The following is a 12,097-nucleotide window of genomic DNA, read 5'->3' on the forward strand; positions in this document are numbered from 1 at the left end:
ACAGCAGCACCATAATGCACTCTGCTCAGATCTCTGCAACTGAAACCACCTTTCTGTTCCCGGGTATAATCATGGCTTTGGTGTGGAAAACACACAGTGTGATACAAACAAAAGATAGGAATGAAACACAACAGAAATCGAAGCCTTTTTGTGCCGGGATTTAATGATTATTAGAGCGGTAAAAATGAATCACCATCGAATCTTATCTGCAATGTTAGTGGTCGCAATTAACAAATTATATGAAGTGTAATTATTTAGTGACTACATTCATTAAAAATTATACTATATAAAGGCTGCTAACTCTGTAGTTTAGACCGCTACAATCAAGTTTTGGAATACACGTGAGATACATGTGTGTTTAGGAGTTCATATTTCTATTTCATAGTTCATATCGCCTGAAGTTATTTAAAATGTGAGACTATGAACTAAACCACATGGCACGTGCTAAACTTATTCATACAGCATTTTTTTTTTTTTCAAGTCTTTCTGAAACACTTCAGAAATTCTGTATATACATATATATGCATATACCAGCAAAGGTTTAGTGTTGTTTTTCTTTAGGCATCTTTCATAGACAGCTTGCAGGGTCATAGCTAATGCCAACATGCAAATTAAGTTTGATTATTTAACCTGTAACTCGTAAATATGATATGATATAAATCTTTATATCATACAGTTATAGTATAGTTAGGCCATATAGTGCAATTTAATACAGTGCAGTACTGTATTTAGTTATAATGTCAATGAGGATGTCAGTAGCATTAACTCAGCTTGAGTTTAAATGCAAAGTGTGGCCCTGAGTTCTACTTTTCTTTCTAATCTGACAATGTGATCCAACAAGATAATACCAGGAAGTAAAAAAAATAATGCAAAGGACTGAAGCAGTACACTGCATGGCAGGCATACCAGAAATTACAGCACTTTCAAATCCCTGCACCAGACAAAAGGATAAATGTAACAAATGTCATCTATACCTGCAGCAAATACATAGATGGGGTTAGTATTTCTGACAGGGTTTTGAAAGAGACAAACCTGCCCGATCGAACCACGGCTGCGTTTGTGCAGTGGACGGTGGGTCAAAAACTCTCAAGCTGGAGGCACATTGATCTGTCATTTGTTAGATTTTTCCAGAAGTTAAACAAACCAATCAATAAGAGGTTTAAAGAGACCATCAAGTGTTATAAACTGAACGTTGAAATCCAGCATTTTAGAGGGAAAAGCTTGTCCATTTTACATTATAAAGGCTCCATTAGTTGAGGCCATATTTTAAGAATGAGTCAGGAGTCCCAGAAAGCAAAAAGGAAAAAAAAAGAAAAAACGAGCTTGATAAGATGAATGTCTCTTCCTGCTCTTCACACCCTTTAATGCCATATTGTCCAATAAGCAAGCAAAGCAAGAACATAAGAAGTTGAGGAAAGTATTTATGTTAAGATACAAGGATATGCAAAAATAGGACACAATATGAAGGAACTAGAATAGAACTAGAATGAACACCTTGATGGTTCTGTTCTGGCTCTTTCTGACCATCTCAAAATTACAATAAAAAAAAACCCACACTACAATACAAATACATAACCTTTTGCCAGACTTAATTTTTGTAAGTGTGCAAGTTGTTACTGATGTATATTTTGAAGGTTAACCAGCAAACTCGGTCCCCTTTAAATGTGACGTCACACACGGGGCAAAAATGCAACGTGGACGGATCAAATCACAACACTTGACAGCAAGGCGACCCGTTACTTGAAGATTTTAACTAACGAATAGTTTCTAAAAGGCTATATTTTCATAAACTAAAAACAAGTTTAGTATTTCCTTTAGGATAAAAAAAAAAGCTTGATTTTGAAGAGAGAAAAGAAGCCCTATAGCCTAACGTTAGATCATAAGCTAAATCGCCATGACAACCACGTCATACACCTGCCGAGTGCGTGACGTGACTTTTGCAGCATTTCGCAACTTTAATTACTTTCCCATGACATCAGAGAGTCACGGAGCAGCTGACCCAGTGTGTAATGGTTTCCTTATGATGTGTATTTTGCAAACGAGCTTCAAAAGAAAGAAAAAAAAGAGAGAAATCGCAGCTGTAAAAGTAAGAAGGCGTACCTGTTTTGCCAACCTTGGATCAGGTTGGTATATTTGCTAAGCACTCCCTCCAGCTGCCTCTTGCGTGTCTGCTGCTGCTGCTGTGGTGGTGGTGGTGGTGGTGGTGGTGGTTGTTGTGGTTGTGAATTCATGCTGTTCCCGAGTAGGGCATTGGCAGTGGTGGAGGGTCCCCGTGTGCAGCTGCTGCCGCCGCTACTACTGCCTCCTGTCCCGGGCTTTCTGATGGACGAGTTCCCGCGGTCGGATGGAGGAGAGGCGACGGCTGGTTTGGCGTGATGCGGGCTACAACTACTACTACACAGCGTCTTATCCATACTGGCGATGGGACAGCAAGGAGTGGGATCGAAGAAGATTTGTTTTCTTTTTCTCCTACAAAAGCATAAGTGTAGGTAAAAAGATACGGTAAGTGTCCGTGGAGTTGAAGTCAGCCGGGGTGGGTCTGGATGGAGAGCGTGATCGAGCTGTCATATCCGTGCGCATTGGTTTGTGCCGCTGTCCCGTCGCACTCTCTCCCCTCTCTGCAGTGCTGCTCGCCCTGTGTGTCTTCTCCTGCCTTTTCCTGGTAGGACCACAGCGAGGGAAGAGAGCAGGGAGAAAACACGCCCCCCCTGTGCCGTAGTCCAGCCCCCGGATATGTCACGAGGCTACTTTGGAAAAGTAAAAACATTCCTTATTATGTGTATTGCATTCCCAAATACCCTTTATACCAGGGATAGGCAACGACTGGCTCGGGGGCCAAAACAGGCCCGCCAGTGTGTATCCTCTGGCCTCTCAATTGGTGTTGGGAAATATATACTCTATGAAACTATATAGGAAAACAATATCCAAAAAGATATGATCAATTCTTTCAAAATGAGCCTTGGGAAGGACTCCCATGCCTTAGTTTCGTAGGCTATATTGTATGTCAACCAACGTTTGCACAAAATGAGTTTGGGTCAATTTGGGGCCTGTGATATTGTAAACTTGGCCACCTCTGCTTTATACACTCATTTGACAATTGCTTCATTTTGACAAGCAGGCTAATGAGGGGCTAGCATTATGTTCTGATAGTTATCTTTCATACAAGTTTACAAGTTTAGTGCCTTTAAGTGCATGTGCAAACGCATATTCTCTATGTGGAGGAGGCGTCACAAGAGGAGCTACAGGAAACAACAAAATGGACCAACGAGGAGATGGTGATAGACTGTGGAGGGAGCTGTGCAGGAGGAAGAGGAAGGACGAGGTGGAGCTGACCAGTGCAGGACACCACGCTCTGAGACGGGGACAAGCCCAGGAGGCGGTGCACCGTTTCAGATGATCAGAGGAGACAGAGGGCAGCTACAGTTTCTCCATCCTCCAAGGTCATGCGGGTGGAGTGGCTGAAGGAGCGAGATCATCAACCCGGCCGAGGACAGGAACTTCTACATCACCGTGGACACAACCTGATCATCAAGCAGGCGCGTCTGTCCGACACGGCCAACTACACCTGTGTGGCCAAGAACATCGTGGCCAAACGCAAGAGCTCCACCGCCGGGGTCATCGTCTACGGATTTCCCATCAACCAGTGCTCCTCCTGTGACCAAAACAGTGAAGATGGCGGCCGCGACACAACGATCTTTCACCAAAGAAAAAAAAGAGTGGAAAAAGAGTGGTGCGCACTGAATGGGTGCTGCTGCCGGATGCTCTCTCATCGAATGCAATTTCTCCATCTGTGAGATCAATAAAGTATCATCTTATCTTATAACACTGAGAGCTAACCCATATTTAAGAAATAATTGTTGTAAAAATCTCCAATCTCACCCCTCCCTTTCAAACAATTGTGTGTTCTTTTAATACATGCAATTTTACAAAATACAAAACAGTAAGTGTAGCACTGATTTATTGGGCTACGGGTCCAATCGTTCACCTTATCGATCAAACGTGTTAGAACATAGACACACATCCCATTCCTATTCATCAATCTTTCAGGTTCTATTCTCTTCAGGAATTATGGCTTACTTTTTCTTTTGAAATATTGTCATAGGCTTTTAATTATAGGCTATCTCTTTTCACCTGACTTTTATTGGGTCATTAACCTAGAATGAGTATGTACCGACTTGATATTCAAATATGTGGAACACGTTTCTCCAGTGAGAAATAGAGAACAGAATCCATTTGCAGGCGTGTATAAACAACATTTGCAAACCAATGTTAAATGACATATTAAAACACATACACGTTTGGAATAGAAGAATGTGGAATGCATACTCTAATTTTGTCCTGGTTTTCATATCAGAAAATCCAGTTAAAAGAGATTACATTTCCTAATAGATATTAATCATTTGTTATTGTTTCAGATGCATGCAAAAGCCTGAACATGGAAGTTTATTTGTATAGGCTTTTCACATGACACGAGTCTCCCAAAGCACTTTAGTGTCAGGGATTCTGGACTAAGACATACTGGACTGTACGAGGACGCCGACCATAACCACACATTGCGGCTGGCTAAGAACACCACCTCAGACCCCGTCTATCTATCTATCTATCTATCTATCTATCTATCTATCTATCTATCTATCTATCTATCTATCTATCTATCTATCTATCTATCTATCTATCCGGGACCTTCTAGCTGTGAAACAGTAACTTCTGCGCTACCTTTTTTTATTATATTACAGTAATGTATGTACACTGATGTGCATTATACCATTCAAGGATATTGGCTGAGCGCACTGTAGTTTTGCAGGGTTTTATCTCATAATTCTTATTTTTTATACTGTGCTTTTAGTTGTTTTTCATCGTTCTACATTGCAGTCAATAAAAGTCGTGATGTGAGCCACTACAGCTTCAGAAAACTTAAACAGCACGAGGACAAAAACCTCATAGCACTTGAGCGTCCTCTGAATAGGTCTTGCATTGATTGGGCTCCATATTCTAACCTCAGACAATATTGAGACAGATATTTTATGCTCCTCTCTGAATCATTAGAAGATCTTCGTCAAATCCCGCGTAATCAATAGGAGGCAGCTCAAAGCCAGACACTTAAACCAGCTTTTAATAAGACGCTCATAATATTCCTCAATGTTATTTTTCCCTCACGCATTGATACACCCTCACAGCACTTTGGCAAGCAGATGAAAGGTTTCCATTAACGAGCATTGCGGAGTGTGAGAAAAGGCAGCGATTAGATGCAACAATTGAAGACATGCCTCGATAAATTTGTGCAGGACACTTAACCGAACTGGAATAGATTCCTGCTGCTGCTGCTGCTTCACCGAGGCGGCCGCAGAGGCACCGATCAATAAAGCGGACACGAGGGGGGGAGAAAATATCTGGTCAGTGGAGAAAGAGCGGTTTGTTAAAAGCTCACGCCCAGAGTCAAGCCTGGGTCAGCTGCATTTCATTTTGAGAGGATGTCTGTGTTGTTTTTTGTGTTTTTTATTTAGAGTAGAATAAAAAGTCCACTGGACCAATTTCATCATCCATTTCACACTTTTTTTTTTTTACATATACAGGGAAGGGGCATTGATGAATATACAGAAGGAGGATGAAGGATGCAATATGAAAACATGAGGCCAAAAGGAAAAACTACGGGATCTTTTTCTGTGAAAGAGAACATGAAGTGAGATTGTTTCAGAGAAAAGGATGCAGGGATGGAAGCAGAGGAAGGAAGAACGCGGAATGCTCACACCTTGAATAGAGGCCACCTATGTATAATCTACTCTTAGTATAATTACAGCTGTTTTGTGAGGGCCTCAGAGCTATGGTCGGAGTGTACTGGTCACTAAACAACATCATGAAGGCCAGGGGGCACCAGAGAGGTCAGGGATAAAATTGTGGAGAAGTTTAAAGCAGCGTTAAGTCATACAAAGATTTTCCAAGATTTGAACATCTCACAGAGCACTGTTCAATCCATCATTCGTAAAGGGAGAGAGTGCATGCATGCATAACTTGTGCAGTGTCAGGTACAGGGATTCGTAAATCTCACGGTGTGCAAACATTTCCTGACATTTAAACGCCTGACAGACAGATTTTCCTAAACTATTGAAGTGTGATCACAAAGCGCGGGAGACTTGACAAACTGCTTTCTTGTCGCTGGCTCCATCTTCCAACACTTAAGCTTCTCAAGCATCCTGGATGGGCTGCTTTGTACCTGATGGTTGTGAAATGGTGACGACCTTCTTGCGGCTCATTGAAAGGTTATTGGTGAAATGTCCTGTGAGCTGCAGAGACAATTTTCTGTCTGGATTTGAATATAGCTCTGTGTTTTTCATCAACAATCTTATCGCACTGGGAAAGCGGCAGAGAGTCTGTCCTTGTCACTGTAGATACGGCACTCTGTCCATTACTTTGAGAATAACACTCTTATCGTTGGCTCTTTCAACTCTGGCTCAGGTGCTGTGCAGACTTGGCTAAAATGTAACTTTTTTTTACAGATAGGAGATCATTTCTTGTTGCTTTGACAATTTGCTGAACATCCCTCCCTGCTCTTCACCTCCCTTTTCCCGGCTTTACTGTGGGATCAAGCATATTGACAGTTGTGCCAAAACAAAATTATGTATTTTCCTCCCCCTACATGTTCCAGCCATGTCCTAATGTGTAGAATGAGCCCAGACCACAACTGCCTCTAAATTGTGTTAATTCGGGTCTGAATTGCCGTCATGCACGAGTTAAATATAGAAGGTGCAGTTACACGTATGACCTGAGGTGGCAGTAGTGAGTATAAAATGACCAACTTGCATTAAGTCTTTTTAAAAAGGACTCAAAGTGAACCAAACAAGGCTAAGATTTAGCTAAATGTGGAAAAAATGTTTGCACATTTTTAAGTATTTTTGTTTTAGGCCCTATTAGCAAAAAATGGTTCCCAGTCACACAGTGATTTTGCAATATCACATAACATTGCAATAACAATTTGGCAACCCTGTATACTTGTTGATACGTGTGGACTTGTATACGGCTGTCATTTCTGTAAAAGTTTTTTTTACTGATACTGCATTTAGAGGCCCACGCCATCAGATTATACCTGTTACCTGCCCTAAAGTCTCTGGCCACTGCAGAGACTGAGATTAAGCCCAGTCTGTTTGCTTTGGGAACAGTTTATCTCCCGCCGACATGGCTCCACTGCCTTCTTACTGATTTTTCACATTGTAAAATAGGCTTAAGCCTCTCCTCTCTCTTACTTAGCTTTGAACGTAATGCAATTTAGAAAGAGCGATGCTGCTAATAAAGGACTGTATTTTATATTTATTTTCTTGCGATGTTATATAAAGAGCATGTGGAGGGTCTCAAAATTTCAAAAGCCCGTACATGTTTTCACAACAAAATGCATTATTCAGAAGGACCAGCAGCCTCAGCAATAACTCTGTAATGGACTGGAAGAGGACTGTTGACCCTGAACTGCAAGGTCAGAACTGTGAGCAAGTGGCAGCAACAGGGAAAACAGATGAGAGCAGAGAGAGGGGGGTAAAATTCATTCACTTCAATAAACTGCGCAATATAATGGGTTTATTATGTTTATTTATTCAATACACTTTGTACTGCATTACTCAGTGTATGTGCATGTTATTATAGCAGCTTATTCCTGTTCCCAAGACACTTAACTCGCCTAGACGCTTTTCCTTTACTATTTGCCGACCCTAAATGTATGTGGGGTTTTTTTTTGTTTTTTTTATGTAAGCGTTATGCCCAGATGTATGTGGTCAAGCACAATATAAATTAAGATCATCTATATTATACAAAACCAAATTCTAGCTCCCCAAGTTTTGTGAAGTTTGAAAACTATCTTTGAAAAGCAATTATAAAGGTCACAGAGTTCCCTCAGTCTGACAGGGAGCATTAAAACTCCCCTTTTCCTCTGGACTGAACACGTCCAGGAGGTGACAGCATCGCAGAGGGAAAAAGTCCATGTCCAATTACGGGTCATACGAACAGGAGCTAAAGGAGCCTCATTCAGAGACTAACCTGACATCAGTGTTGTCTCTGCGGCTTCAGACCCAGAGGATAATGAGTCACTTGAATTGAGATGATCAGCGTTAAAGAGCACACAGTAGAGAAATGATGATGACCGGATCAGAGGCCAGAGCTGGAACACGCGAAACTAATCTCTGTTTAATGAACTGATCACTGGGGCTGCATGAAATGTCACTCCACACACCTCATTATTGTCTGTGTTGCTATCACTTCAAATGCAGCTTTTGATTTCTGATATTCCAAAGCAGCGCCTGTACCAAATAGTGCTCATAAATCAGTTCTGTTGGCTTCATTTATAAGTCTACCACATGTAATACATAGATAATCAAATGACTTCAGGCTTTAGCTGCACCAGCCACACACTGTGTGTGTTGGTCCAAATGCTCTTCTTCTATCTGCGGTATAAGAATTGCAGTATATACAGTAATAAGTTGGTGGCTCATCAGTATGCCCCACAGGAAACCGGGCTCTGCCTCTCCACTCACACTCAAGGGCATTGCATTTGCATCGATTGTCCTCCAGTCCGGCCAGTATGAGCCAGACCAATGAGATGGACGCGGTTATTAGAATAAATAAAGCATGCTTAATTACCATAACATAGTCGGCAGGAAGGTGAGTGGTGGAGGGCGAAAAGTGAAGCATCCTTCGCCGTAAATGTTCAGATCAGTGTGTTATTTGGGTGGAAATAGTTACAGCATAGGCCTCTTATTTATTTGAAAATTTAGAGCTGTTTTTTCCAACATTAAATCAGGCCAATCATGCGGCTTTGGCACTCCGTAACATAGGGAAAGATGCAGAAGGTTGAGTTTTGACTTGGGTAGTCTTTAGCTGCAGATACAGGACACAACAAGTGTGTATGCATATCTGTCAACATGCATTTTTTTATTTGAAAGCCAAGAACCTCCAGAGTTCTGTCTTGAGCTTTAAAGCAGTACTAAGTAACTCATGCCCCTAGAGGCCTTAAGCGCCACTGCAGGTGTCGTAGCATGTTGCGTTTTTTCACTTATTAATTGTCCGTGAGAGTAAATACTACGCTGACAGAAAAGACAAAGGGAGAGAGGGATATTGTACATCCATCTCAAACTTGGCTGTAAAAATACTGTGTGGTGCTAGCCTGCAGTTAGCTTTTTTTACATATACAGGGAAGGGGCATTGATGAATATACAGAAGGAGAATGAAGGATGCAATATGAAAACATGAGGCCAAAAGGAAAAACTAAGGGGATCTTTTTCTGTGAACGAGAACATGAAGTGAGTTTGTTTCAGAGAAAAGGATGCAGGGATGGAAGCAGAGGAAGGAAGAATGCAGAATGTTCACACCTTGAATAGAGGCCACCTATGTATAATCTACTCTTAGTATAATTACAGCTGTTTTGTGAGGGCCTCAGAGCTATGGTCGGAGTGTACTGGTCACTAAACAACATCATGAAGGCCAGGGAGCACCAGAGAGGTCAGGGATAAAATTGTAAAAATACTGTGTGGTGCTAGCCTGCAGTTAGCTTTGCCCTTTAGCCTGTTAGCTTCTTCTTTGTGATTCCATTAGTGTGTATTGGTGACACCTACCCGGTGGCAGAGAAGTTGCAATTGTTTGTTTTCTGGCCAGAGACATCCAAGGGAGATGAAAGACCCCCCCCCCCCCCAATCGTCCCATTAACACTTAGGAAAAGGATATATTAAGGTAAACAAGTTACTTAGTACTGCTTTATCTCCTGGGGCTGCACCACTAATTAGAACATAAAAAGGACAGGTAGGTCTACTGGGCTTGTGGAGTCTATTCCTGTCCATTTCCAAATTGTTTTTTATTATAGGGTCTGTCAAATTGTTGTTTATAATGTTGGAATTTTCAACGATGGTTATTGGTTACAGATTTTACAGCATATATGAACAAACAGGCCTAGTTCTACATCTATGATTGTGCAGCAGCTTGAAACAAATGGTTAAACTACATTTCCCAGAAAGCCACAGGAGCAGGTCCGTCCAACGTGACTGCTCCAGTTTGACCAATGCAGAGACTGCCCCCGGTCGGCCCAAAGCAGATAGTGCAGCTGAGCGCAGACCGGAGCAGGAGGCACAGGGGGCTGGTGTGGACAAGCCGCGGCCGGGATGTGCCTACACTAGCGCCGCAGAGGAAGAGAATGCTCCCCGGTGTTCACCATGGTCCCGGGAGTCGTGTACGCGCTGCTGGCGGGTTTCCTCGGGGCTGTGGCGTCGTCCTCGGCCAAGCTGTCTCTGGGAGCGGACTACCTGAAGGGAGTGTGTGAGACCGGGCTGCGGACGTGGGGCGAGCAGCGGCGCTTCAGACACGCGGACGAGACCACGGCGTGTGACCGGGTGAGTGCGTGCTGCCCCGGGGCGCAGTGGTTTGAGTGACACAAAGGGGGCTCTATGGCCGGGCTTCTCCGGGACCCCCTCCTCTCCATCATCACTGACTCAGCCTCTGCATCACGCGGGGAGCCCTTGCAGCATCCTCGCGCTCGTGCTGTGGCCGCGTGCGCTGTGACATTGGCGCAGCACGCCACTTGACAGCCTAATGCAGTTTGACCTATATTGTGATTTCAGTGAGAATGGACGTTTATAATGGTCTGCTTGTAAAGAAATGACCTTGATTTCTCCGCTCACGTCACATGGTGATGTCAAGACGCAGCTGTCCGTCACATACGTCATAGGAGACGGGGTGACCCTCATCAGCATCAATTACAAAGGTGGTCTGCAGAATAAAAGGAGAGAATAGCAGAATCCGAAGTAGCTCTATAAATGCAGTTAAAGCTTTAACTTCTGTCACTATGCCAGAATTAGAGATACTGCTCCATATTGAACTATTTAGTCAGTTATAGCCCAAAGCAAATAGACTAACACAAATTCCCAATGCATCCTGAGAAGGTGAATTTTGGTCAATGTATCCCCCTTAACAGGCAGAGGAGCCTTTAGGATCTAAACCAGGGGTCCCCAAGTGACGGACCTGGGTCCAAATCTGGACCTCAAGGGGCTTTAGTCGGGACCTCAACGCCTTTTCATCCTCTCAATATACTTCATTTCTATGGCTGAATTAAAATAATTTCAACAATTTGAATAACATTGAAATAAAATGGCACAATTATTGATTCATGTGTAAAGACAACCTGTGCTCATGTTTTAACATTTTCAAGGGCAATGACTGCATATTTCCGGACCCTGGACTTACGTCGAAGTTACGAAAGAAAAGTTTGCGGACCTCGAGCTGATCTAAACCATCTAGCCTTTTGGATTTTTGTACATATGGACCAGCGATTCCTCTGTGTACTAATAAAAATGCATGTTTGTGTCCCTCAGCTGCACATCCCCCTGCGGCTGCTGTGCGGAGGGCTGCTCTTCACCTGTAACGCTGTGATGTGGACCTTTCTAGCCAAAGCTCTCAGGTAGAGACTGTTGTAAATGTAGATTTTAACCGCTGACCGTGTGGTTGTCAGTTTAGATCATGTTTACTGACAACCTCAAACCAAGCTACTCACATTTTTGCTTTATCCTCAACTAATCCCTAATCTTTAATGTCAGGTACTCCTCTTCCTCCACCCAAACCACTGTGACCACCACCGCCTCCAACTTCGTATCCTCCGTAAGAAACACCTATTTTATATTTGCTCATTCTTTGTTTACAAGTTGTGGCAATGTTACAAAAACTCACAACAAAGACACTAGTGAAGCTGCCACTACAGTCTTTGATCTATTTTGTTTCCTTTTTTAAAATTCCTTAATCTAAGTTCTAAAGTCTGCCTCAGTCCATTTTGTTTTGACTCAGTCTTTGGGATTTTCCTTCCTCTAGGCGTTCCTGGGTCAGCTGATCTTCGGTGAGGCCCAGATCACGCTGTGGTGGGTGGGCATCTCCCTCACCTTCACTGGGCTGCTGGTTTTACACAGGGTCTCACCACAGGAGCGACAACCAAACACAGAAGACAAGAAAGACGAATAGTAACGTTTGTCTCCACTGGCTCGGCTGTTTATGAAATAACATTGGCATTGGAAAAGTCTTAACAAAATGGTTTGAATTTAAGTTGTTTTTCTTTTTTCTTTTTGCTTGCTAAGATACTTTCAAG

At 42.7% G+C, this 12,097-nt stretch overlaps 2 protein-coding genes across 4 annotated transcripts in view; one reads left to right on the forward strand and one right to left on the reverse strand.

The window, feature by feature from the left end:
- Window positions 1-2,644, reverse strand: part of osbpl10a (oxysterol binding protein-like 10a) — an 84,488-nt gene extending 81,844 nt beyond the window's left edge. For all 3 annotated transcript variants that reach the window (XM_079570916.1, XM_079570915.1, XM_079570914.1), the window contains exon 1: window positions 2,101-2,644. In XM_079570916.1, coding sequence (XP_079427042.1) covers window positions 2,101-2,414 — 314 coding nt within the window. In that variant the 5' untranslated portion in view covers window positions 2,415-2,644. The remainder of the gene's footprint in view (window positions 1-2,100) is intronic.
- A 7,397-nt stretch (window positions 2,645-10,041) lies between these two features.
- tmem42b (transmembrane protein 42b) lies at window positions 10,042-12,097 on the forward strand. The gene is made up of 4 exons (XM_079571080.1): window positions 10,042-10,358; window positions 11,337-11,422; window positions 11,559-11,619; window positions 11,827-12,097. Exons 1-4 carry the CDS (start codon window positions 10,182-10,184, stop codon window positions 11,971-11,973), a joined length of 471 nt encoding a protein of 156 aa, XP_079427206.1. The 5' UTR covers window positions 10,042-10,181; the 3' UTR covers window positions 11,974-12,097.

Source organism: Gobius niger (genome assembly GCF_951799975.1).
Source record: "Gobius niger genome assembly, chromosome: 14".
Classification (NCBI taxonomy): Eukaryota; Metazoa; Chordata; class Actinopteri; order Gobiiformes; family Gobiidae; genus Gobius; species Gobius niger.